We start from the raw sequence: 27,599 nt of genomic DNA, 5'->3' as shown, positions 1-27,599 counted from the left end.
CGATATGAGAAGCTGAAGGCACACCTGCAGTGGGAGAGGGACAGCCAGCTGGAGAGTGTGGAAACACCACTGAAGGCCAACAGTGCTGTCCTGCGGCTTCCTGGAGCCATCAGACCAGAACCCAAAATCTGGATTCGGTCAGAAGATACCAAGTACAGCCAACACAAACATTAAATGTGAAAGATGCTATGAATTTAGAAGAAATAATTCCTCTGGAATGTGTTCTTAGATTATTCCTCACTGAAAGTTGCTATTCTGCAATCACCTTCTGTCTGCTCATTCATCCCCAAGCTGCTCACTTTTTAGGATGTACTAGATAGATCTAAACAAACAGAACTGCTGGTAAAGCCTGGGAAAAGGGAACCATTAGAAACAAAGTATTTGTCTTTCTTTCCTATATTAGATTTTTTACTTTGGCCAGAAACTACAAGTTTAGAAGATTTCAGGTAATTGTGCCTACCCTCTCTCCTGCCCAACTCCACATGTCCTCAAGAAATTTGAGGAATCTTGGTAGAATCGGATTTTAAATCAGGTTGCATGAGTGTCCAAGCAGAGAGGTTCTAAATTCCTAAATCAAATCCAAATTCTTTTCAATATACTCAGTTGACATAACATATCAAAGTATCAGGTTAAAAGGACTAACCTGCATGATCAAAACCCCTGAGTCACAGCCCAGGCTCTGCCCCCAAGTGGGATCCCTCCTGCTCTGGGCCTCTGTTTCCTCAGGCTCACTAGAGGTGATCAGTCAGGCTCACTGATGTCCAAGAGTCCTTCTCGTCTGGACGGTCTAGGACTTTTGGTCCCTGGAATGCTAAGCTGTCTCCTCCCTTCTTAGGCCCCAACAGAACATGCCCTTCAAGGTTCATTCCTTGGCCCTCTGTTCCCTACTCATCCATTTTCCAAACTCCAGCACTTTCCTCAGTGTCCAGTTCTCAAAGAGAATTTCCTTCAGCGCTAACCTGGGTACTTCAGTAAGATTCCACATCGCTAAACACTTATTTATCTTATGTTTGCTAAAGGGCCAAGCACAAGGGTGGACACACAGCAAGCACTGAGATAACACTGACAAATGGAAATCATTACTCAGCTAAGGACTTGGACCCCAAAAGAAATGTTTATGGCCCTAAGCCATAAAGAACTTAAGATGTGTGGTTTAAACCTAGTAGAGATTTAACGGTTCACTGAGCCCACCCTCCCAGAAAACAACACAGTGACACAAGAGGAAGACTTTGAAATGGCATTGCAGATGAGGGCAATGACATTTTAAGTGTAACGATAATAACATGTTCCCCATGCACTGTACAGTTTACAGAGTGTGATCACGTGTAACACTGCACTTGACTGTTATCAGCAACCAGTCAGCATCCCCATGTCACAAAGGAACTGAAGCATTCAGAGGCTGAGGTCAAGGAACGCTGTGGCAGAACTGGGACCAGAACCAAGGGCTTGCACCTGAGCTGCCTTCTGCCCGGCCCAGCTCCTTGCATTCATCTACGCTAGCTCAGCCCACTCTGCCTTCCTTCCCCACCACACTACTGTAATCACTGGCAAAGGGTACTGACAACTTCTGCCTCAGGGGAATGCTTTTAGATTGTAGAAAGGTTGAGATCTACAGAAAAGTACAAAGAATAAAAATTGCTTAATCTTAGGGGACAGGACTACTAAAATGTTGGTGTCTTTATTCCTTTGCACAACTGTGTGTGTATATATATATAAAAGATACAAAAATATCAGAAACATTCCTCCATGCCTGAAGTGTCTTGCATAACTTCAGCTAGCTGCAAAGTATTGTTTCATCGTACCGACATAATTTATTTCACCAACCTTGTATTTTGTTCACAATTTTTAAAACACTGTACACAACGCTGTGACAAACTACTTGTAAAAAGTCTTTGTGCCCACCCATGATGACTTCCTTAGGATAAATTTCTACAAGTGGATCTGCTGGGGAGAAAGGATGCACACTTAAGGTTTTTGATACTTGTCAACTGAACTACAAAATTTTACACCAATGTACACTCTCAAAAATAATGTATGAATATATTCAATTTACTTCACTCCAGCCAATGCTCTGTGTATTGAGAGAGAGAGAGTGTGTGTACACATGTGTATGTATCAGGTAAAAACCTGATAATCTGACAGGTAAAAACACCTCTCTGCTGTTGTCATTTGCACTCGGGGGAGTTACTATTTTGTTCTTGAAACACTCTCCGCCCTCGGCTTCCAGGACCCCCGCTCTCCTGCCTCTCCCCCTTCTCCTGACTACTCCATCCCACCCACTTCTTAAACGCCGATGTTCCCCTGGTTCCATCCACAGTCCTGTTCTCCCTCTTAGACTTTTGATCTGGTGATGAGTTTATGCATCTGAGACTTCAGCGCCATCATACGGTCCTGCCTAACTCTCAGATACATCCCCAGCATAGACCTCTCCTGGATGCCAGAACCTTACATCCAACTGATTAGACACGACTGAAGCCTGAAACCTGGTTGTTGACGTAGGTCCCTCCCTCCTGATGGCAGTTCAGTCTACTATTGATTCCACCTTCTAATGCCTCTTGAATCCCCCTGAGCCTTCCCTGTACCCCTTAAAATTACGTGGTTCATGGAGTATCTTCTCCACCCTGGACCACTGTAACAGGCTTCCAAATAGTCTCCTTGTTTCTCATCTTAACCCCATCCCTCCCTCACTCCTCATTCCCCACACTGAATTTCTAAATAAAAACCTGATCTCTCTAAACAGCTCCAAATCTTTCCATGGTCTTTCATTGCTTACAGCAGAATTTCCCAAACTGAGGTTTTTGAGGGGTTTCCTAAGAAGAGGAGTTTAGTAAACACTGGATTCTACGTATCTCTCCCTAATGCAATCAATCAGCATTTTATAAGCCCCGAGAAGTCCTGCAGCAAAGAAACCTGTTTAGTTTTAACTCAGTGTCTTCCAAACGCATTTGACCATGATTTTTTTGGTTTTTTGAAGATCACATCTTGGGGGCCAGACCCCAAGGACAGCCATTTCAAGTTCAGTTTTTCAACCACCAGAGAGACCACCATTTTCTAAGAGACTACTGCTGGCCACCGATGTTGGCTGGAACAGGCTTATTAGTTAAAATTCAGTTCTATTGTTTAATGGGTAGAGTTTCAGTATAACAAGATGAAGAGTTTTGTGGATGGGTGATTGTGATGGTAACACAACAGTGTGAATGTGTGTAATGCTACTGACCTTGTACACTTAAAAATGGTTAGGACGGTAAGTTTTTATGTTATGTGTATTTTACCATAATAATAAAAAAAATCAGTTCTAAGCCAAATTGTGTCTTTTAAATCTTCATAAAGTTTTTCTAAATTTTCAGTAAAATTTGGGGAATTAATTTGTCTAATGCTCAGAAACATTCACGGAACCCTAGGGTAAATGTACACCTATTCATTAGGCAGGGACGTTGTTTTACCTCCATCCAAACATCATGATTTCCTTTGCCATGGCTCAATTCAGAAAGTGAAATCTCCAATTCTGGCAGTACCAGGAACCTACCTAGTTGAATACTTTTACCTTTTACATTTGGCTAAATAAAGCAACGTGCAGTCTGAGACAACTTTCATCTTCTTAAACGACTGTGTAAAGGCAGATAACACAATTGTGCAACACTGGTATTATAATCCCGTCATACATTTGGTACAGTCCTCAGAGTAACATTCTCTATGGTGCAGAGAGCCAAGGAAATGCAACCCAAATGAATAAAAAAAATCCACCCCAAGTGGTGCTTCTATAAGCCACAGTAATCCTCACAGAACCCTAGGTAGCTTCAAGGAACTTTTCTCTTTGTGATGTTCATGCCTTTCTAAGTCATGTATTACATCCACCTGGGCCTTTAAGTGTTCCCCTCGTAGCACAATTTTTTATTTGCTTAGATGTAGCTCATCCTGTCCATCACTGGTAGGGTTATGATATCTAAGATGCTGGGAGTTCTTGACCCTGTAGTCAATGGAATTGGGATGAGGGCATTCCTGGAAAGGCACAGGGGAAAGCCTTACCTTGTTTGCTCCAAGGGATGCTGAAAAAGGCTACTATGTTCCACAGAAAATAGCTCCTAGATGGCCCTCCCAAATCTCCTTGGGGTTGCAATTTCTAGCTAACAAGATGAGGAAAAAGCAAGCAGTGTTCTCCTTGGCCAGCAGCACAATGTTATTGTAAAGAGAGCAAGTACAGCAGGCAGCAAACAGGCAGTCAAAGATTCCAGAAATGTCACATGCAGTATCTCTTTTGTTTGTTTAGTTCAATCACACACAGCATGAAAAATAAAACCTTATTAATAGACTTAGAAAGGAATAATGTTGTTTTACTGAGTTAAGGTTATATATATATATATATATATATATATATATATATATATATATATATATCTCCTCATTTAAAACAATCAGAGGGCATTGTTTTTGTTTTTTAAACTTTGAGTTTATTTATTTATTTATGGCTGTGTTGGGTCTTCGTTTCTGTGCGAGGGCTTTCTCTAGGTGTGGCAAGCGGGGGCCACTCTTCATCGCGGTGCGCGGGCCTCTCACTATTGCGGCCTCTTTTGTTGAGGAGCACAGGCTCCAGACGCGCAGGCTCAGTAATTGTGGCTCACGGGCCCAGTTGCTCCGCGGCATGTGGGATCTTCCCAGACCAGGGCTCGAACCCGTGTCCCCCGCATTGGCAGGCAGACTCTCAACCACTGCCCCACCAGGGAAGACCCAGAGGGCACTTTTATATCAAAGAAATTGGTTTGCAATATAATTAAGTTCTAAAACTAATTTAAACCCGCTCTAGTTTTTATCAGAATAGGTGTTTTTAAGACTACTTTATAAAAAGGAAATCCTAATGAAAATTATTACTCTATTATTACTCTGGTTTATTGGAGTAAATGCAGAATGAGTTCAGAGGAACTAATTCATGAGCGTGTCTGAATTCATGTGAGAACCTTTAGCTTCAAATGCTTCAGATTCTGACTATAAATCACTTCCAAAGAAGTGACATAACAGTACTGTAAACATTTCTGCTCGGTTTATAAGTAAGCCTTACTAATTTAATTATGCAGTTGGAACCAGTAAAACACATGCGAAAAAGGGTGGTGTTGGGTATGTTAGCATCTGAGAGACAGCATGGAGGTCAGGAGCCAGACTGTGCTGGATGTGAATCCTGTCTCTGCCATTAGCTGCCTCTCCTCGGGCAAGTTATTTAACTTTCCTATGCTTCAATTTCCTATTCTATAAAATGGAGATAGTAATAGTAGCTACACCTCCTAGAGGTGTAAATGTGTTATTGTTTGTAAGGTCTTATAATAAAACTGTGTGTGGTACATAAAGCTATAAGTATTTGTTAAATAAACAGAAACTCAGAACGAATTCCATGGGTACTGTCTCAACAGGCATATTTTATGTTTTGTCAACTTATAATAGTTAGAAAAGCTATGGTTTGGCTATTTCAAAGCATTCATAAAGGCAGCAGATACCACAGAGCCAAGAGATGCTACAGTTTAAAAAGCAAAGCCATTCTCAACGGGCTGGGATGTGGGTAAGAGGGACAAAGCTTAAAAGCCAACCTATGGGAGACTGACTGGAAATCGAAGAGCTGGAATCAGAGCGCTTTATTTTACTCCCAGGATGGTGAACTAGAATAAAAAATATATAAACACAAAGAAACAGAGCAGGAAACGCAGAAACTGGTCAAGAAAGACAAACTGGCAGACAGTGGGGGAGCCTCCTGTGTCCCCACATGCAGCTTGGCTAACAGGAGAAAGGAAAGGAGCAGCTGAACGGGATGTAGCAACTGGAATCTGATCATCCCCCGCTTGCTGCGGCCCTCACACGCCTCTAGCTGCAGATGCCATTACTCACATTGAGTTGACTGTTATCTTTGGCCTTTGGGCTAAAAGAGTAGACCATTTTGGCCTTTGGGCCTTTTTAGGTTGAAGCAGACTGAGACCCCATGGACTTACTTAAGTGACCATATGCCTTACAGTGCAGTGCCTAGGCTCACTGCTAGGTGTTCTCTATTCCTCTCCTGGTTAAGGGAGCTCCCAGTCCTCCCCTGCCTAGGAGGGGCCCAATACCCTCTCTGAGTTTCAGACGCAGGAATTACAGGCAAAGTCATCTGCAGCACTAACAGGGAACCAGCAGGGCTTTATAGGGCTTCTTTCTAGGCTGGTGTTAATTTAACCCCTCACACAGAAACATTTGATGACACCAATAAATTCCCAATTCTCGTTAGTGTGTCCCTAGAAACCTCGCTTGACAGCATCAAACCCTCCTGCTCTCTCTCCCTGGTCTGCCCTGCACCCCGAGTCCCAATCTGTGCTAGTGGGATGACACCTGGGCAGCTTAACAACAGAATCAACAAACAGACCCCACCACCAACACCCTGTGGAATCATGAAAGATCAGCGGTGAGGGCGTAGCTAACAAGTAACACGAGAGCTCAGAACGGCTTCTTACCTCGGCAGGGGTCATTTTTCACCAGGAATTCATCCAGGGCCATCCATCCTCCCCCAACGCGGACCATCACTGTGCTGCGCAGGATGCGGACCAGCCGCAGCTGCTGGGAGTCCCCAAACTGCAGGGCCAAGGGGAGATGGTGAGCGAGGGCGCCCGAGAGCAGGGCTAGACTTTCTTCCCTAAGCAGACTGTATTCAGACAGAACGACAATTTCACGGTTTGGGGGCAATTTTAACTCTCACTATTTTGCATTTTTCACAAAAAAACTTAAAATATGGCAAAGCTAAAGGTCATTATCTTGATGTACTTTCTGTTCGGATGAAGTTAACTGTTGATGGTTGTGACCTTGCTCCAAAGGGGAGGGAGGAGGACAGACAAGGCATTAGCTCACTTTGATTCTTTTAAAGATTCTGCCCAAATTAAAACCCAATGATACAATTCTTTGTTAAGCTAGTTTGTTTCCATAAAAGAAAAGGTAGCTATAAGGTGGATGTCAGCTTCTGAATACAGTGTGCTCGAAAGTTAAATGGAGAACAGCAAATAATATTTCAAGTCTCAAGGAAAACCTTGCAAAGCATCATCTTTATTACAAGCTTAGAAGGAAATTTGATTTTCCACATCATTTTCAGAAATAAACCCCTAAGTATTCTCTAATTGTGTTGTCACCAGCAGAAAATTTTCTTCAGCTGAACAAATGATTAGTGTTTATACTAAAATTCAGTTGAAGAAATTAAAATTTAAATCTACCATGCTGATTGTAAGTAGTTTTCAACAATCATTTTGGGATGTTAAAACAAGCATGATTTTCTGATACTTATTTTTCCTTTTTTACTTGCCAAACATTCCTACTTCCCAGCCCTATCAACATGTGGAGTTTCCCATTGCATAAATTATCCTCTTCCCAAAATAAAAGTTAAGAGGTAACAAAAGAGAATCATGCTGAGATCTCAAAACAAAAATCAAACGTATGGTTGGAGAAATGGAATTCCTAAAATTGTTTAATTCAAGGAGAATGTTGAGGGGGGTAATTTCATCACTTAATTAGGATTTTCAAAGTTATAAAGGAGAACCATAACTTTGAAAGAAGGCACAAAATTGAAAATGCCAGAAAGGATGTTTAAGAAGGACCCGTAACCAACCTCCCTCAAAATGAATATGTCCGTGGTAATTCTCTGTATTACTTTACACTGATTCAAGCTCACTGTTTATACAGGCAAGATGATTGAAAAAATATCCCCCACCCAAGCCCTTTTCTCTGAAAATAAAAATGGTCCTCCATCTTTCATCTCATGCAGGTTTTAGGTTTTCATACAAAGTGACTGCAGCCACGGCATGGGGTAGTGTAAAGAGCACTGAAGTCGGGACCCAGAAACACGAGGGGATCAAGGTCCTGTCCCGGGAAGGAAGCTGCCCTCAGACACTGGCCCCACGCGTGGCAACGGGGAGGCCCTTTGGGAGGAACTGAGGATTCCACCAGATCCAAGGGCAGTGCCGGCCCGAGTCACTGTTTGGGGGTTCTCTCTGGATAAGTGAGGGGAAGAAGGAAATAAGGGCCTATGTGTCCTCCACAGGGAATCAGGAAGGCACCCCAAGCTGTACTTTATTCTTACATTACTGTGCCCTGTAATTTATTTGTCAGCCTTTAGAATTAACTCCATTGATTTCATTCTTGTTTCCCCCTTAATTTCTGACTAAAGCTCTCTCCGAAAGATTCTAACTTGCTTTTACTGAGCTATAGGGAAAAGGAGGTTTGGCCCAAGCCAGGGGCCAAAGCGTCTGGGGGAGGCCAGAGAAATGAATGTGGAATGAGTTATAGCAGCTCTAAAAACAGGGACCTGCAGAAATCCGGCAGAGAGGGGTTGCCAGTGAGGCAAAGACCTCCAAACAGCCTTAGAGGCGACAGTAAGGTCTGTTTCCTTCTCTGCGTCACTGCTCTAACATTTGCCGTGTGACTGTTGGCACAGTGGTCCTTAAGGTCTCAGGTACCTCGTGTATAAAGTGAACTTCATAATTCTGTTCCAAACATTGGAACTAACCCTCTGACCCTCTGCTGGTCAGTGGAGTAGAGGAGGACATAGGTGCCACTTCAAAGGGGCCCCTGGTACCCACATGCAGTCACTAGCAAACAGGTACAACCTTTAGGTACTACTTGGCACTCTTATGCAATGATTTATTTAAAGCCAGTTTGACTGTTCTTGTCTTTAGTTTCTTTCCATCCTTTGTTCTTCCCACTGGCCCAGAATGTTACCGTAGTTGGTGGTTAAAGCAGTGCCTGGAACTTTGATTGAAGGCTTCAAATCAACTCTTAGTGTTTCTGATTTCATATCACAAGACAAATTTTACCCATGCAACTTCCTTCCACTTTAAGACATAGGACCCCAGAGCCCTCAAAAAGATCTAAAAGGTTAGAGTTACCAAGTGGAGTCAAAAGCATTCAATCTTTGCAAGTCTAATTTGATCCCATTAGGTTATGCTGGCTGGCCATAATCGGCAAACGTCAGGCTACAGCCAAGTATGAGTTCCACACTCTACTTCTCACATCCCTTATGATTACAAAATATAACATAAGCACAGATAACTAAAATTTTAGTAAGGTATTTAAACACAGTACCTTAAATACCCTAAGGTATTTTCTGACTTAGTGTGCGTTATAAAATTTGTGTTAACGGTCAAAAGACTTGGGTGTAAATCAGAACTGTGCTGTCTGGTATTCTGACGAGACTGGGCTCTTTTTTAGAAGTGGGATGGATTGATACCATAGCTTTAACTTCCCCAGAACCATACTACTTTTAACTCAGCCCGCCAAAATATCGTCTTCAGCCAATCTAATTTTAAATGGAAAATTATATATACTTATATCCTTTTGCTTCTGAGACAGCTTTACAATACTAGCCCTGCTAGCAGTTTCTCCACTTGGTAAGACTACCAGACATGACCCAGGCATGCTTCAGATTACGTCCTCTCCCCACAGCAAAGAACAGGCAGCATTAGCCACATACACCATTTCCACCAAAAAGAACGTTTGCAAGGCACACTGTACCTGATTGCCGAGGAAGAACTACAGACAGTAAGAGTAAAGGATGGAGGAAAAGGAAGAAAAAAAAAAAAAGAGAGAAAAGAACGTTTTGTCAAATTAACACTAAGGAATGAAAATCATGTAATCATATTACCAGTTCCAAGTAGAACGACACATACTGACCATATTCTTTGTTAACTCATTTCTCTCACAGGTAATTAAAAAAAAAAAAGAAAAATAACCATTATAAGATTGCTTGGAGCCTTATTAACTCAAAGCCCTGGGCTGGATCCAAGGCAGAGTCACCCAACACTCCACTCCCCGGCTCAGAGCAGCACAGCGTAGCTCTGCTGGACCTTGAAGACAGCTGTGACGTGCTAATGGAACCTCATTTTCCTGTTTCTAACTGGGTGCACGTAACTGTGCTATCTGGCCACCTAAATCCTCTTTGCCAATCCTAGATCTTCCTTAGGACTGTAGAGAACCCTGACAAACTGCTGAATACATTTTAGGGGTCCTGTCATAGATCCCTTCTATGCCCCGCCCTGGTCCCCAAAGAAGCTAAAACACAGCACGGTTCACTGTCAGTTACGGCGCCGCTCGGCACAGCTTTCCAGGGAAGACTACTGAGCAGGCTGAGCGTCCTGTGGGGCCTGGACAGAGCTTCTCCAGCCCTTTCCGAGCCTGCGAGCCACTTGGGCTCACAATGACCAGCTCCCTGGGGGCAATGGTCTGTCACTAGATAACTGTTTCCTTATCTTATGATAAAGGTGCCTCCATTTCCTCAAAGACCTGTTCGGCAGTGAAGAGAGGGCTCTGAAATGTCTCCTATATTGGATCCCATACAAGCTACTGCTGGCTAGATACGGCACTATTTTCCAGATGCAACTATCTGGGGCACTAGAGCTCAGCGCACAGGACACCTGACATTTGGCGCCTACAGAGGTGAGGGGCCAGAGACTGACCGCATTACAAGTCCCCACTGGCTTTGGTACTCCAAGCATCGGTAACGGGAAGGTGGGATCAGCCATCTGCTGTGTGTCAGGCTGCTTTCACCTGTAAGGGCCACACAGCAGGAATGACCACCACAAAGGACTGGTTTTCTCTTTCTTACCCGGTATTTATTCTCTCCAATCTGCTCCACCTGAAACCTTTTTGCACATTTGCACTGAGCCACTTGTCTTGTGACCTATTGGTTGTAAACAACAGAAAAAGAGAAAAGTGTGAAGGGTAAAGCAAGACTTCCTCTTCAGAGAAACAAAGATTTTTATATGTCATCAGAGAAGCTCCTCATTACATATTTTTTAGGCATCTCAGGCTTTTGACACATGCGTTTATCTTCTATTGTGAGTCTCACTAACTGGGATACTCAGACGCTGAGTATGAAAGAAATTCCCCAGTAATGATACAACACATTCTTCCATCCTGCTTCAAAATTTCCTCAAATGTGCTAATACGCATGCATCAATATTAACTGACTAATAAAGCAAACTAGGAGCTGATTTAAATTTCAACCTAGGAGCCCCAAATTCCCTGGAAGTCAGTCCTGGGCTGCTCCAAGCCACTCTCCAAGACCAGGCCCACTGCCTCTCCCATCCCAGGATCAACTCTATGTGCTACCAATGAATTCACACTTTTTGATGTGATACAATTTCCAGTGTGATACAGTTCTTAATTAGGCAGAAAGTTTGTTGGGCACACACCATCTTAAACATTACTTTATGTTTCACCCCTTAAATGCTACACACGAAGACGCTCTCCTGCATCCCGAGGCAGGATCTCAGGACTGTTCTAAGCAACATGGTGCCCTGGAGAGGTTCGCTGCAAGCTGCAGAGCACCGCACAGAGGTGACTCACTTAGGTACCAATGCATCGAGACTGAGATACAGCTCAAGAGTCGGAGATCCACTGGGGCAACACCATCCAAAAGGGGATCCCCAAAAAGAACTCCAGATAATCACCTCCCAACAGACACGCTGAAGGGCTGATACGGCAATTACACCCAACCAAATTCAGGACAGCAGTAACCTATGGTCAAAAATGTACTCAAAATACAACTGTTTCCCGTACCTCATCTTCAATTTTATCTGCATCAGTTGTTGGTCGATAAGCATCCTTGTTGGGATGGAGAGCAGCCACGAATTCGTAGTAATCAATGTAGCCATCCCCATCGCGGTCAAAAATGTCAGCAACAGCAGTCATCTCTAACTTGGTAGTAGGGAACTCTGGAGAAAATTAATCACATTTTGGAACATTAGCTAAGAGGGCTTACTTGGTTGGTTGGTGGTTATATAAATACTTTTTAAAAAAAAATTTGTCTTGATTTTTTTTCTGGAAAACAGTACATACTCCCTTTAGAAAACTTGGAAAATATAAAATATTATAAAGAAGATAAAAATCACCAAAAAAAATATTACACAGAGCATACTCAGTTTTTTGGCATTTTTGCTTATAGACTCATCTACCCCACTCCCCAATGCAATTTAAAACCAGAAGCCTACCAACAAACTTCAGAATTTACTTATCCACTCCACTGTTGTTGGAATATATAGATTATTTCAGGAGAGTGACAATTTGGAATTAATAGGATAAAGTTTTTCTACATTTAGATTACTGCCTTGGGTTCTTGACAACTGCTTTCCGAAGTGTGAATGTTTACAATAGCCAGAGTGACTTATTAAAACGTAAACTGGACTATACTGTCTCTCAGATGGAAACCTGTGCTGGCTGCCCACTGTCTTTAGAATAAGATCTGATCCATTCATGATGGCCAACAAAGCCCTGCATTGATGGCTGTTTCCTACCTTTCCAACTTCACATGTTACCATCTCTAAGGTCATGACACTCCAGCCGTGTTAACCTTTCCATTCCTAGAACATGCCAACTTCATTCCCATCTCAGCACTTTGTATCTGCTGTGGCTCTGCCTCTATCTCTCCCCTGAAATCTTGACATGGCTGGATCCTTATCATCACCTAGGTCTCAGCTCAAATATTACCTCCAGACAGGCCTTCCTGGGCCACCCATGTGAAGTAACACAGCTGTGAGATGTGCTTTGTGATCTTGGCAAGTCACTTACAACTTTATGCCTTATTCCTTCTGCTGAAAATAAATGCAATCATACATTTTGTAAGCTGTTATACAGATGCCAGAAACTGACATCATGAGGGACGTGATGTACGACATGATAAACATAATTAATTAGCACTGCTGTATATTACATATGAAAGTTGTTGAGAGTGTAAATCCGAAGGGTTATCATCAGATGGAAAACAAATTTTTTTCTATTTCTTTAATTTTGTACCTATGAGATGACGGATGTTCACTAAACTTATTGTGATAATTAGTTCATAGGCTGTAAATCAAATCATTATGCTGTACATCTTAAACTTATACAGTGCTGTATGCTACTTACATCTCAATAAAACGGGAAGGAATAAAAATTTAATCTGAATTCCTATTGAGAAACTGATATTGTAAAAAACTTACTTTAAAAAACATTTTACAGGCGTACCTCATGTTACTGTGCTTCGCTTTACTGCACTTCACAGATATTCTCCCTCCCCCTTTTAAAACAAATTGAAGGTCTTTGGCAACCCTGTGTCAAGCAAGTCTGAGGGCACCATTTTTCCAACAGCATTTACTCACTTCATGTCTCTGTGTCACAGTTTGGTAATTCTTGGAATATTTCAAACTTTTTCATTATTATTATATTTGTTATGGTGATCTGTGATCAATGATCTTTGATGTTACTATTGCCAAAAGGATTAATGACTTGCTGAAGGCTCAGCTGATGGTCAGCATTTTTTAGCAATAAAGTATTTTTAAATTAAGGTATGTACATCGTTTTTTAAGATATAACGCTACTACATACTTAATAGACTACAATATAGTATAAATATCAGTTTTACATGTGCTGGGAAACAACACTGCAATATTTGCTCTATTACGGTGGTCTGGAATCAAACCTGCAATATCTCCAAGGTCTGCCTGTACTTAGAACCTCGTTATTCACAAAAGTTAGCTTCTTTTCTATACCTTGAATGTGTTTTGCTTGCCATAATGTGTCAAACAAGACCTGCTTTTTTTATTCCCAGCAAAATGATGGAGGTTCTTCCCTCCATCAAAACAATAGACCAATTTTAGTAAGCAGGTACATTACTTCTTCCCTAAGACTACAGCTTTAACTTGAGAAAGACTGTTTAGCCAGAATATAGCCTGCTTCTACAAAGCAGGTGCAAGGAATTATGACTGGACTCACTGGATGCTAGAATGCCATCGATAAACTCCTGGCGTGTTATCTTCCCATCCTGGTCCTTGTCAATTCGCCGGAAGAAATCCATCACCCGAGACTTTTTGTGATTCATCCAACGCATATACTTTTTCCTCCAGACATCAAAGTCAAAGTTGGCAAATTCCTTCAACTAGACAGAAATCAGAGGTGTCAACAAGACCTATTGTTTGGCCTTCAAACCTGCCCAGAGCATACCAAAACTTTCAGACATCCAGCAAAGCCATGCGGGCCTTTCGAGGGGGACCAACAATGATATCTGTGTATTGCATCTTTTGGGAACGCACACTCTGGCTCCTTCACTTAAAGCCATGATTATTTACACAAGCTGTGGTAAAATGGAGCAGCGAGAGAAACGGTAACTGAACAACCACCATGGAAAATACGGAGCACGCAGAACAAGAATGGGTGGAGCCAGCCTTGCTTTCCCTTGGCACTTTTCCCCCTTAGCTGTAAGAGAATGGATTCTATCCCAGAAGAGATGTCCTCAGCACTCCTCACTTAAGTGATTTTGAAAGGAACTATAATCACACAGAGGCCTATGTTTTCGAGGCTCAGCCCCCCTCCCCACTGGTCTTCTGAGATAATTTGAGTTCTGGTTGGAAGCATCAAGAATCCAGTCCTGCACCCAAGCACATTTCTTTGGGATGGCAGCAGAGGGAGTGAACTGTCCTTCTGACTCCCATTTTAAATATTTGGCCCTGGTAGATGGCAGCAGGCCTATGCAGTGGGCAGAATGATGCTGAGCTACTTGGACTATGTCAGTGACACAGACTCAGAATGACTTAAACAGTGCAGCGGTTTTCCCCCTGGTCTTTCAAACTCCAAAGTTGGAAGGAATGGGGAAAAAAGAAAAAGCCAAAACCAAATATGCTTAAAACTCAACTGGATCTACAGAAATAACAACAAAAAACACAGAACACTCACTTCTGGGCATAGCTGCTTTGATATGCACAAATAAAAAAAATATAAAAGATATTAGAAATTTGTTTTAGAAACTAGGAAGTACTATATTTTTTAGATTGGTTAATGATACTTCAAAATAGACTTGCTTTTCATAATCTACTGAAGAATAATATTGATAGAATAACAGGATGATAAAAAAATTACTCGTTTCATAATTGGGTAGCTTGCATCTACAGAAAAGGCTCAGGAATGGTCATTTTTGTGAGAAACTCCACACTTGGCGGTGACCTTGCAAAGTTATGCTCCTGATCCTCAACCAAGGCCAGGTGCTGAGGAGGGTCACGCCACAGGCCGGACCCTCCTGGACTGGCTGGCTGCCTGCTTTCCACCACCAGTGCTACGGCCTATCTGTTGTTGGTTTCCTCACATGTGTCTTTCCTCGCAGGGGGCCTGGAGGACAGAGTCCCGGCCTACACTGCTCTGTTCCTCCTTCTGCGTAAGTGGGTCAAGGCACACAGGTCATGTTCAGAGGGCCTCAGAAGGGCTGTGTTTTGATAAAAGTCACCTCCCTCCAGGGAAGGCTGCTTGGCGGGGCCTCACCTCCTCCAGCCTGTCCAAGGCGTCGTTCAGCTTCCGCTGCCGCTCCAGTGCCAAAAGCCACACCTGCTGCCAGCGGGCAGAGAGCTGGTTGATCCGTGGGTTTTTTGCTTCAGATTGTGAAAGGATTGGCATGGGAGGAGGTGTAGGCTGACTCAAAGACTTTCCTGAAAGGAAAAATAATCAAGAGATTAGAAAAGCTGGTTTTGTCAGTTCACAAAGAGAAACTGCCATCTGTATGAACCTAAAAGATCTTCATAATGATATCTGGTCAGTAACTGAGAAAAGGAAGTTGGGACCTGGCTACACTTAGACATGGAAGCACACTGACTTAAAAACCATTGATGCTCTTCCCCAGCCAACAGGTCCCTGTCTCATACCTTCAATCAATTCTGTCCTACCTTAGCCAACTGAGGAAATGTCAATGGTTCTGCAGGAGCAGATTTATTTTATGATGAAATTAGCGCAACAGTCAGCGCTGATGACCAAAACATGGAAAGGTCACTGCAAAAGAATCTGCTTAACCACTCCAAATTTCATACCAGTTCAAAAAACTGGAGTCTAGTTACTGTTTGTCAGTGTAAGAAAAGTGAGTTTCAAAAAAAGATTTTCGTTCAAATCCAATATGGTTTTTGAAAATGGAAAAGAAATTTCTGCTGGGCACTTGGGAAGCACTCATCAATGAGCAGGAAGGAAGCATCCTGCACAACAGGCTGCCACGTACTGCTGCCACCGCGGGACTTCTCCATGAAAGGCGCATGGGCTGGCTCTATGATCTTCCTTTTGTACGTCTTGGTGACCCGGTCCACGTCAGGCTGTTTGCGAGTCATCTCCTCCATAAATGTCTGTTAAACACAAACAACAAGGAAAAGGGTTGAGAGTTTTCTTGGACTAAGATGGAATTAGGCAACTTCTTACTAACAAGGGCCAAGCCTGTGACAGATGGACCAATTGCAAATGCCTTCGTACACGGCTGCACTCCTTTCAAGAAACGTGATTGTGGCCTTGAGTGAGGCGCTTCATCAGGTGCTGGAGACCTGAAGGAATAAGACGTGGCTCTGCCTTCCAGGAGCTCACAGCTGAGTGAGGAAACCAGATAGTCAGAGCAATGAGTGGCACCCAGGGCTCCGAAAGAAGGCCTAGGACAGGCAGCCACAGCCCGAGGTGGGGAGGAAGGCTGCCCGGAGGCTGGTGCCTGAGCTGTGTGCTGCGGGATGAAGAATGAGCCAAACACTGGGGGCAGAGCAGTCCCACGGAAGCCTGACAGTGGAGCGAGCCAGGGCCCTGCTGATCACTGGCTGAGCTGAGGATACACTCAGAGGAGACGCAAGAGGCACGGCTGGAGTGGTAGGCAGGAGAAAGGTCCAGAAAGGCCTTGTGTCAGGCTAAGGGACTGGGGTTTTATTCTGAGAGCAATCTGTGTGTGGGGGGGGGGCGGGGGGTGTTTACGGGTGGGTGGGCAACTGAAGGATTCCGATCCATAGAAGAGACACAATCAGATCTCTGTTTTAGAGCTATCATTCTGGCCTCAGTGTAGAAGGGAGGATGGAAAGGGGGGAGGCAGGCAAGTTGGGAAGCCACTGCAGTAATTGAGGCAAAACACAGTGAGGGCCTGAGCCAGGGCAGAAGAGAAGGAGCCAAGAAGTATTTTGAAAGTAGGACAGGTAAGACCTGATGACTGACTAAATGTAGGGGGTAAAGAAAAAGGAGTCACTCCTGTGTTGGGTGACTGGGTGGATGAGGAGAGAGGAGGCAGGGGTGGAAGGGAGGGGTGGGGTGGGGTCAGGGCCAGGAAGCAGGGATGAAATGGAGTTTTAGAGCTGCCTCTGGCTCCCTGCATGCTGCAGACAAGCCAGGAGATGCGGAAGCCCTTGGTGTACAGGCGCTGGCTGAAGGTGTCGGGCCAAATACAACCTCAGGTATGAGAAGAGGGTCAAGAATGGAACTTCGGGGAACAACGTTAACAAGTGGATAGATGAAGAGGAACCAGCTAAGAAGACTGAGAAAGAATTGTCAGAGATGGGGGGACACAAGATGGGGGAGCTTAAAGGCACAAGGAATGAGAGGTGATAACAGAAGGGAGAGGGACTGGCCCTGATGGAAGAAGATAATCTCACTCAGGAGAGAAGGGGTCAACGTAGGTGACCTTGACGGGAAGTACAGGGAGTCCTCACTGGCCAGGCTAATTACATATGCTAAAAAGACCTTATGTCCACAGTATAACTAGGCAAGATCCATGCTTGCATTTGGTGTAAATTATCATGGTTAAAACCCACATTTGTCTCCTAACTGAGCTTTCCTCTGTTCAGTTTAGTTTGATGTGTTGTCTGGCCCATCTCTGAGTTCATGCAAGAGGTCTTTCTGAATCCAGGTGTAATGGGATAGGTCCCAGGTAATGGGACCTTGGCACAGAGGCAAGTCAACAGAAACAGGATGCGGCAGGCAGATTTCTAAGCCAGGCCCCAAGACTCCTGACATACATGTCCTGTGTAATCTCCCCCTCAAGTGTGGGCAACACCTGTGGAAAGGGTGGGCAGTCACTCCCTGGATTATGGGTTTTTTAAAAAAAAAACTAATTAATTAATTAATTTATTTTTGGCTGAGTAGGCTCTTTGTTGCTGCGCGCAGGCTTTCTCTAGTTGCGGCGAGCATGGGCTACTATTTGTTGTGGTGCGCGGGTTTCTCATTGCGGTGGCCTCTCTTGTTGCAGAGCACGGGCTCTAGGCATGTGGACTCAGTAGTTGTGGCTCGCGGGCTACAGAGCGCAGGCTCAGCAGCTGTGGCGCACGGGCCTAGCTGCTCCGCAGCATGTGGGATCTTCCCGAACCAGGGCTCGAACCTGTGTCCCCCGTGTCAGCAGGTGGATTCTCAACTACTGCGCCACCAGGGAAGCCCTGGATTACGTTTTATTCTATAAGATCTGTCAGAGCAGGATGGAGGGTCTCCTGCTGGCTTTGAAGACAGACGCTGCCATGCTGTGAAACTGCCGTGTGCCTAAGACCCGAGGGTGGCCTCCAGGAGCTGACAGCCAGCGAGAAAAGGGAGACCTCCATCCTACACTGCAGTGAAATGAACGACACCAACAACCTGACAGAGCCTGGGTGGGAACTGCAGTGTTGGCCAACACCTTGATTTTAGCCTGGTAAGACGTCCCCTGGTCCCCTAGACGGGGAACCAGCTACTTCAGGCCCAGAGCCCTGCCCCACGGAAACTCTGAGACAGTAAGCATGTTTTAAGCCGCTAAGTCTGTGGGAGAGTGTTCAGCAGCAATTAAAACACGGATGCGCAGGGCCAAGGAAACAGGCTCTATGAGCCATGCAGGAAACACGCGACCACACGACGTGGTGAGGATACCTGATGCTCAGCGATCAGGGCTTTAACTCGGTCGATGTTCTGAGGGATTGGCTCCTGGTCCCGCTGAATGAGGGTGGTCTCGGCCCACTGGATCCACGCCAGAAGTTCTTCCAAGAGCTCGGCGTTGGCCACCAGTTCTGACAGGGCGGCTTCGAGGCGCTGCTGGTGCTGCTTGGCCCACGTCAGGACCTGCGGGGGAGGGAACCCATCGGCTCTCAGTCAAGCACATCCCTCGTTTTCAAAGCCCTTTTTTGTGTGAGCCTAACAATGACTTTTAGGGGAAAGACCACCCAAGCAGTCAAGAGGCTTCACTCTTATTCTGGAGACAGAGCTGGAATAAGAAATCAGCTCCCCTGAAAGCAAATGTAGCACGTGGTATTAGACACAGAACTTCTCAGGAAGGAGGGAAGAACACACCACGTGTCCACCAGACGTCATCAAGGAACACATCACAACACCAGCACCATCCTTCCAGGTTTCTGCACATTATCAAGAAAACAGTCACTACTAAAATGCGAATGACTTGATTCTTGTTGAGATATTCACAGTGAGTGAAAGATTCCTTACGTGGGGGTGGGGAAGCTCTGGAGTATTTTACTGCTGTTCACCCATTTTACGGGGCACGTGCGGTCTTCCTCTAAAACTAGGAACTCACCTCCTCAAAGCGAGCCCGCATGATGGTGATCCAGTGTTTGATGGTGGTGATGCAATCAGGATGGCAGACCGCCAGGATGACTTCTCCCATGGCCACTGCTGTGTTAACATCCACGCGCTTTTCTTCCACTTTCTTCATGAATTCCTAAACAAACAGGATTTGAAACCAAAACCTTAAACCTAGTCTAGCAGCTACTGTTTACACTGAGAGGGAAAAACAACTTTAGTGTGTTTTTCGACTCTATATGTTGACACAGACCTCTAAAAGCCTGCATTTAGGCATCTCTGTCATTTTCTTTCCAGTTCTCAGAGGTGGGGGGAAGCGAGGGATTTCATAAAAATGACTTTCTCTGCACAGATGATAAGGACTAGAGAGACAGAGGCATGACCCTTTTCCTGATCCCTCTTTTTATAAATTCCTGCTTGGATTCATTTCCATATGTGTAAATGGTGTTGTCTTGGACACATATAGTGACAGCTACAAAACACTACAACGTTTTTTGTTTTTTTTGTTTTTGTTCAAGATGAGATAGGAAAAAGATTATGAATACTAATAGAACAGAAGGCAATTGAATGACCATAGCTTTTCTCCTGGACTCAGAGACCAAGTGTCCTTCCTAACAACCAGAGAGGAAGTTCCTGAAGACACACGTCTGTGAGTTCCACCAGCTCCCAGCCCTGTCTTCCCATCAGAATCACCCCAGGTGCCTGAACCCCCTCTTCCCAAACTTCATATATGCACATTACGTTACAAATTTCAAAGGCAAATCTGCTTTGTTGCCAACACTACAATGTTTTAAAAATACCTACAACACAATGCAATGACAAAACCATGATTAAAATCTCTCGGTGGGAAACACCAAAATTAAAAAAGGAAGCATTTCCCACCTTGTTAGCACAGTCACACTGAAGCCCCAGACACTGTATTATATTCTGCAGCTTGGTGAGCAGTTCTAGGGGCACAGATCAGGGCCTGGAGCTGGTAATGTAAGGAAAGTCACACAAGGCGTGTGCAGGTGGGGCGTAAAGGTAGAGCAGCCCATGTTTTCCTCTAGATTAACACCAGCTGTTTGACTTGTTTACAACCAGCATGTGCTACTTTTGTAAAAATGAGTGGATGAGTGGTCTTTAAGGGGTCACAAAACCCACCAATCGTTTCCCTCTCATTCCTGATAACCAGTAAGCTGGGCCCATTCTGGCTTTGCTCCTTTTCACATGAGGTCTAACGTTTCTAAGCAAAAGCTGCTTTCCGTTGGTGGCGGGGCCGCCCTCCCCATGTGGGTGGCATGGGTCCCTGCACCCGGGGGCTGGATTACCTTATGAGTGTCGATGAGAGACCGCAGGGCCTCTGTGTCATCAGGAAGTGCCCCCCGAAAACGCAGCGTCTGCTCGGCTTCAGAAAGCCACTCCAACAGCATGTGAATTGTGTCCCGAAACTCTTCTGCCTGAAATAACCAAGCACAAGAGACTGAACCTCTCTCTGCAGCCAAGGTCCTGGACATGGTATGCCAGGGAATGGTCTGGCCTGAACTCAATGGAGTATCACAGGCACTTGAAGGCTCTATCAAAGCCCCACAAAGGTCATCTTTCATCTGTGCAACTTGAAAAACCAACTAAATTCATGATTTCTCTAATACGGATGCGGGTTAAAATCTTATTGAGCATTTAGAATATCAATTCTTGACTTTGTGTTCCTTACAAGACTGGCTGAAACCGATCCTGATAAAGAGGCTAGACTGACTCTGCTCAGGCCCACCCCCAGGCGCTGCCTGACCTGCTTCAAGGCCTGCTCAAGCCGGCTCTGTTTGCAGACAGAGAGTTTACACACGGTGTCCCAGCGAGTGCTCAGTTCCTGGAGCTGCCCTTTCACCCAAGTGGTGTCATCTCGACTGTTCTCAATCAGCTCCCGGCCTGATCGCTTTAGGACCTGAACGGTTCCCGTTCGCTTTCCCAGTTCCTTCTGGAAAACCTGGAAAAGAAAACAGGAGAATTAGTTTGTCTTACAAATGTTTTGAATTCAAGAAGTAAAACCACAGAGAAAGTAGTCATTTCCTTCAATTCTCCTTGGTAGGTTCCAGTTGTGTGTCTTTTATGCACAGACGGAGGTGGGACCACAAGTAAGAAAGAACCACCACAGGATGTGGCTCTGAATGTGAGCGGCGTGACTTTGGGTAAGTTGCTTAACTGAAGTCCCAGTCTCATCTGTGAAACAGGAATTACGCTGTACTATAGCATCTCCAGAATTGTGGGAGTTTTTTTTTTTTAATTTTTATAGTTGATTTACAATGTTGTGTTACTTTCTGCTGTACAGCAAAGTGAATCAGTTATACATATACATATATCCATTCTTTTTTAGATTCTTTTCCCATATAGGTCACTACAGGGTATTGAGTAGAGTTCCCTGTGCTATACTGTAGGTTCTTATATCTATTTTATATATAGTGGTGTGTACATGTCAATCCCAATCTCCCAATTTATCCCTCCCTCCCCCCTTCCCCCGTGGTAAGAGCCCACCTGCCACGCACATAAGAATTTGGTGTAACTTCAAGGTAAAGCTCAACGCTTTGTGCTGAAGCAGGAGGACAGTATGTAGTTCAACGTACAGGTGTAGGGTTACACTAAACGCTGGTGTGCATGGAGCTGGCTTGTTAGGTTCAAAAGTAGTTTAAAAAGCACTCGTTTTCATTTTAAGAATCAGTGGAAATGGTTATCTTGAGGGTTTCCTGAATTTAAATCCATTTCGACTCAACTGAGAGATATAAACAGGAAATTGCAGGGGTGGGGGTGGCCCTCAACGTGAAGTTTACACACTGGCAAATCTGAATCAAACCAACTTTGGTAAATTCCTTGTGGCTGATGCAGAATCCCTGTAACAGTTTGTTTAAACACACAGAGCAGGGAGCTGCCTCTCTGACAAGCAGAGACACAGGCTCTTTCAGACTTCCTTTCTAGGGGAGCCGTAGAAGGGCAGCATGGGCAGAAGGCACACACAGGTGCAGAACCCAACGGCCTTGCCCTCCACGCAGCCCAGATCTCGCCGCCGCTCACCTTGTGGGCATCCATGAGGTTCATGACCAGGTCCAGGTCCCCGTGCACGGGCTGGTCCTCAGCCAGCTGCGGCTCCACCTTGTACAGCCAGTCCACCAAGGCCTGCAGGGCGTCCGTGAACTGGCCCGAAAACAGCAGGGCCTCCTCCAGCTTGTGCTGCCTGAGAGAAGCGCACAGACGTCACCGGTTTTAGTGGTTCTTTTATGAATGCCTCACAGTTCTGACCACTGAACAGGAATACTGCTTGAACTTTATCTAGAGAGGGACCGCTGTGTTAGAGCAGTTAGAAGTACTGTAAAAAAGTGACCAAGAGATGTTTAGACATTTTAAATCAAACCACTCTCTAAAATGGATTAAGCATAGTGCAGGAGACCGGTGTGGATGCCCTTCTGGCATTTTAGAGTCCAACTGCTATGCACACGCTATGCTATTATGCACACCCTACGCTATGCACACCCTACAACCCAAGGTCTTTTTATTTACATTACACCACTCCAGTAGAGGGTGGTGGTTCTATTAATGATCTGGAGCCAGGAGTTCAACTCCTAACTCTCCACCAGTTGTGAGACTCTGGCTGTCTCTTTGGACCTCAGTCACTTCATCTGAAAAACTGGGAGTACAAGTAATACAGAGGTATCATAATGCTTACATAGCATAGCTGGTACAAGTGGATAAAAGTACAACTTTTAGAACCAAATCTCAGCTCTGCCGCTTAGTAGCTGAGTGAGCATGGGGGAGTTAAGAAACCTCTTTGTGACCATTTCCTCATCTGTAAAATGGGAAGAACAGTACCCACACCTCAGTGGTTCTTGTGAGGGTTAGTGAGCCTCAAGATGGTTAAATGAGATACTACATTGGAGGCTTCGTACAGCGTCTGACGCAAGAGACACTCATTGAGACAGCTACTGGCATTACAAATTTGTGATTTACATGTACTTAGAGTTACAGATCTTCTATTACTGTTGGCCTGATTTTATAGGCTTCTCTCTTTGTAATACAGTAAGGTTCAAGTTTAAAATATGATAATTTTAATATATTTGATTCAAATTATTTCATAACTCTCACTGAATTAAATGGAGACAGCAAGATGCTACTGTTACTGATACATTAGCTTTATTACCACTTTCTAGAATCCTGTCACTGTCTCCTGGTTACTTTGGGGATAACACACAGATCCACGAAAGGGACATTCACACTCACCTCTCCACAGACTTGCCACAAACAGTATCCCATTTGTCTCTGACTTCTCCCAGTAAGTTGTCAAGTTTCTGAGTGTCATCAGGAAGCAAAGTCTTTTCTTTCAGTGCTCTGCCTGTTCTAATTGTGGTATCATACACAGGCTGTTTGCCACCAAGAGTTTTCTGGAACTCCTGTTCTCAGAAAGGAAAAAAAAAAAAAACCACGCTAAAAGTCAGATGACATTGAGTTTTCAGGTGGGTAACCAGAAATAGTATGAATGCCACTACTTCTTGAACTAAAATCAACAACAGCTTACCCTGAAGAAATTTATAAGGTTTTGTCTGTGCCACATACAGCAGTGCATGACTATTTCTAAAAGCCCACAGTTTTAGCTGGTTACTCCCACAGTCACTTTGTTTGAACTCTTATTCAAATGAGCAACTGTCATGGTTAGACACTGTCCAGATACAAAATGGCTCTATGATCTTGGCTGTTTAACATTAACCGATTAGTTTTCTTTTGACTAGTTCTGTGTTTTTATCAAGCTACAATCGTCAGCAAATACCAAGCTCAGGACCTAAGAGCAATGAACTGCTGTACCTTATGCTTTGAGAGCTGAAGTTTAATTTTGTCTGGGTCGTTGGATATCTCCAATTCTGAGTCCAGGTGACTCTCTGCATCTTCTAGCCAGTCAATCAGTTTTTTCCAAGCTTCATGGAACTAAAATTATGTAAGAAATAAGTTACAACAGGAATGAATATGCACACTACACAGCACTTTTATGTGAACCAATGCGGAGACTCAACACATGCAGCCCAAGGTTGTTCAGTAAATTAGTATCTTTCTTTTACAACTTACTTGTTTTGCCCGCTTTCTGGCATCATCCAGCAATCGCCCTCTTTCAATAGATCGCTGGACAACCTTCTCCCATCGAGACTGGACGCTAACCAGCAAATTTTTGATCAGAACCACGTCCTGTTTCTGGCTAAGGAACTTTAACTGATTCCCGGTTTGATCCAGCTCAATGATCTGGTCTCGATGAGCATTTACTTCATTAGCAAACACCTGAGGGGAAAATATTGCTCTTTTTAAACTGGAGATAAGATCAAGGAGCATCACTTTCAATTGGTGCTTTCAAAAGGAAGGCAGCATCATAATGCCATTGTTACCTTGTGCTCCTCTATCTGGGAAAGGACGGTGTTTAGAATCAGGCTGGGAGGAGAAGCGATGTTTAAACTCTGCTCTGCTAGAGTGAGCCAGTTGATAAATTCTTGCAGGGAATTCTGGAATTCTGTTGCCAGGTTGAGGGCCTCTTCCAGCTTTGACTAAATTTTAAGTAACACACACACACACACACAGAAAAGTGCCAAATTCAAGAATTATAGCTTTAAGGACAAAGGCGTGAATTGTACACCAAATGAAATGACTTCCAAGAAGGAAGCCTCATTTAATCAACCTCCAAACATGCCCTGTTTGCAAAGAAGGGGACATTTTAGTGCCAGTGTTTGAAACTGAAACAACTGTGCTTGGAAAAGGAAAGAGCACAGTTTGCAGCTAAGTTGCTTTCTCTGCCATTCCCCACTTCCTGGGACATTAAAGAACAGGAATAAAGGCATTCAAGCCATTCAATAAATGTAAGTGAACAGACCCTTTAGTGGTGACAGCTGCAGGATCTGCAACCTGCTTTGGGCAAAGTCTCAGTTTCCTTTAATGTCCTTTTTGTGGCATAAAACAACTAAATGAAAAGCACTTTACTGTGAAGATGACGGTCACTGCAGTGCTCTCTATTTGAATATCTTTTCAGAAAATATGGCACTTGAAAACGTCTGAGTCTGAAACTTATGCTTATGCTACAGCAGCAAAGGTAATAAAAGCCAGAACATTTCAAACAAAAATGTGACAATTTACAAAGATGTAAATTTCTAGTCATTTTGATCTAAATCAGAATGACAAAAAAGACTGGCTCATTCAGGGTGTGTGCTACTCTCCAAGAGTACATCCCAGTTCCATAGTCTACAAGCTCCATCCTCAGACACCTCTACCCTGAACATCTGGGTCATGGCCTCTGCCCTTGGCCCGTCTACTAGGCGGGCAAAGTAGAATAATGACAGGTTGTTAAAAATGAATATATGCAAAATATTCACAGAAAGAAACCCCAGAAGTATACTAAGAATGTTCATTGCTGTTAAATGGGTTGTGTATTCTTTCTACTTTCCTCTTGGTGTTTTCAGGTTACTTCTGTAACCTAAAAAACACTGTGATGAACATTATAAAAATGCATAGACCCCATCTAAACAAGTTCAGTGGAAAAAGGAAATCTACCTCAAATCTATCATAGAAATGCTTAGCAATTAATATATTGCAAGTTCCTAGATGGCAGGAAATCTTTCAACATCATTTTACCTACATAGTCTTTAACAGGGCTTAAATAATTTTAGCGATCCTGGAATGTAATGTTCTTACAAAATCAGAAATAACTATCATTGACAGCTAGCCTTTGCTTAATCAATTCACCAACTAAAGTTGACCCCTTAACAACATGGGTTTAGGGGTGTAGATCCTCCGAGAAGCTGGAAATCCGTGTGTAACTTTAAAGTCAGCCCCCCACATCCACGGTTCTGAATCCAAAGATTCAACCGACTAGGGATCATGTAGTACTGTAGATATATTTAGTGAAGAAAAAATATCCTGCATACAAGTGGACTTGCGCAGTTCGAACCCATATTGTTCAAGGGTCAAAACTATATTCCTTCAGGCAACTTGTTCCACTGTGGCAAAACCCTCTAGAAACTACTTGATTTTGAGCCAGAATCTACCTTTTCTTTAATTAGTCTTAGTTCTACATTCAGCAGGTGAATTATAGACAGACCCTGTCCAAGAATTCGAACACAACCATACACTCAGGTCCTCTGCCCACTCTTCATGCAACGAAGTTACCAGACCCCACACTAGAGGGACCCTAGGAAATTAATGCTTCTCTCAAAATGTTCATTTATATGTGTGAAGATGTGGTTTACTTCCTTCTGCACATTAAAGTTCATGATGACAGAGTTCATGCCTTTATTGTTTCCGCTGTACACCTAGCACAGTGCTTGGTACATACATGCTTAACGACTACTTGTTCAATGGATGTGGCCAATGGATTTGGACACATATTTTACCGTTTCAGCTGCCCAGCACAAAAACTATGCAGAGTGATATTCTAGAACTCTGTACTCATAAAAAACAATGTTTTGGGGCAAATGCCTTGATCTCTGATCACTTTTCATTTGAGGAGAATCTGATTTTTGAGGAAGAGTAAGAAGAGGACATAAAATTTACTGCTCTTGAGTTTTACTAACTAGACATCAAATTCTGTGTGAGGAATAATTAGTGATACTCCCTGCATGCTGTTCCCAACCTCCCAACTCCAACAAAACCTATTTTTAAGTCCATCACTGAGCAGTAACAGGCAGTAATGCCTTAACTGGTAGATGCAGAAAAGGAATGCAGTATTATAAAAGCAAGTATCGGCGGAAACTATCAGCATCAATGCAACTCGACGTGGATGGAAAATAGAAATGTAATGGCAGAAAAGATGGCCTGATTTAGCACAAAGCCAGTTCTGAGGGTATCAGTTCTGCTAGCTTGCTACAATATAATGAAAAATCTTCCATAGAAACTAGATGATAATTGCATGTAATCATTAAGCAAACTATTCAAACAGTAATCAGACTGAATTTTGTGGTGATACCTTTCTTTCTTCCATCTTACTGCTGACCACATGCCACTTCTGTTCCAAGAGTGCTACGCTCTGTTCTGTCTTTGAGCCAGATCCAGAATCACCACGGCTGAGAAGCATGAGCCTGCCCTTGTCAAGCAGTTGATTGTAAGTCTCTTCCTTGGCTATGAGCTGGGAATAGAGTTCCTATAAGGGCAAGAAAGATATCAGTAATGCCAATCCCCTGAAAGATACCCACACAGATTTACAAGCACAGTTTGGAAAAGCCAAGGAAGGTCTCATTTTGATTAAAATCCTTTCTTTTGGATTCAATTCAACTGCTGAACAATTAGGAAGTGAAACCCACCATTCTTCCTTAATATAAAAATAA

The 27,599-nt window shown here is 43.7% G+C and overlaps 1 protein-coding gene across 4 annotated transcripts in view; it reads right to left on the bottom strand.

The window, feature by feature from the left end:
* MACF1 (microtubule actin crosslinking factor 1) overlaps window positions 1-27,599 on the bottom strand; it is a 329,628-nt gene that overhangs the window by 6,801 nt on the left and 295,228 nt on the right. For 3 of the 4 annotated variants that reach the window (XM_057535030.1, XM_057535517.1, XM_057534539.1), the window contains exons 80-97: window positions 27,242-27,415; window positions 24,678-24,833; window positions 24,367-24,573; window positions 24,109-24,228; window positions 23,530-23,699; window positions 22,330-22,489; window positions 21,056-21,250; window positions 20,598-20,726; window positions 19,283-19,426; window positions 18,628-18,816; window positions 15,998-16,118; window positions 15,277-15,440; window positions 13,741-13,903; window positions 11,551-11,705; window positions 10,595-10,669; window positions 9,505-9,522; window positions 6,465-6,582; window positions 5,574-5,642 (exon numbers count right to left, since the gene is read on the bottom strand). In XM_057535030.1, coding sequence (XP_057391013.1) covers window positions 5,574-5,642; window positions 6,465-6,582; window positions 9,505-9,522; window positions 10,595-10,669; window positions 11,551-11,705; window positions 13,741-13,903; window positions 15,277-15,440; window positions 15,998-16,118; window positions 18,628-18,816; window positions 19,283-19,426; window positions 20,598-20,726; window positions 21,056-21,250; window positions 22,330-22,489; window positions 23,530-23,699; window positions 24,109-24,228; window positions 24,367-24,573; window positions 24,678-24,833; window positions 27,242-27,415 — 2,527 coding nt within the window. The remainder of the gene's footprint in view (window positions 1-5,573; window positions 5,643-6,464; window positions 6,583-9,504; window positions 9,523-10,594; window positions 10,670-11,550; window positions 11,706-13,740; window positions 13,904-15,276; window positions 15,441-15,997; window positions 16,119-18,627; window positions 18,817-19,282; window positions 19,427-20,597; window positions 20,727-21,055; window positions 21,251-22,329; window positions 22,490-23,529; window positions 23,700-24,108; window positions 24,229-24,366; window positions 24,574-24,677; window positions 24,834-27,241; window positions 27,416-27,599) is intronic. The other variant, XM_057536092.1, reaches the window with a different exon arrangement.

This window comes from Balaenoptera acutorostrata, chromosome 1 (genome assembly GCF_949987535.1).
Source record: "Balaenoptera acutorostrata chromosome 1, mBalAcu1.1, whole genome shotgun sequence".
Taxonomy (NCBI): domain Eukaryota; kingdom Metazoa; phylum Chordata; class Mammalia; order Artiodactyla; family Balaenopteridae; genus Balaenoptera; species Balaenoptera acutorostrata.
This window is presented reverse-complemented; position numbering and strand designations above follow the sequence as displayed.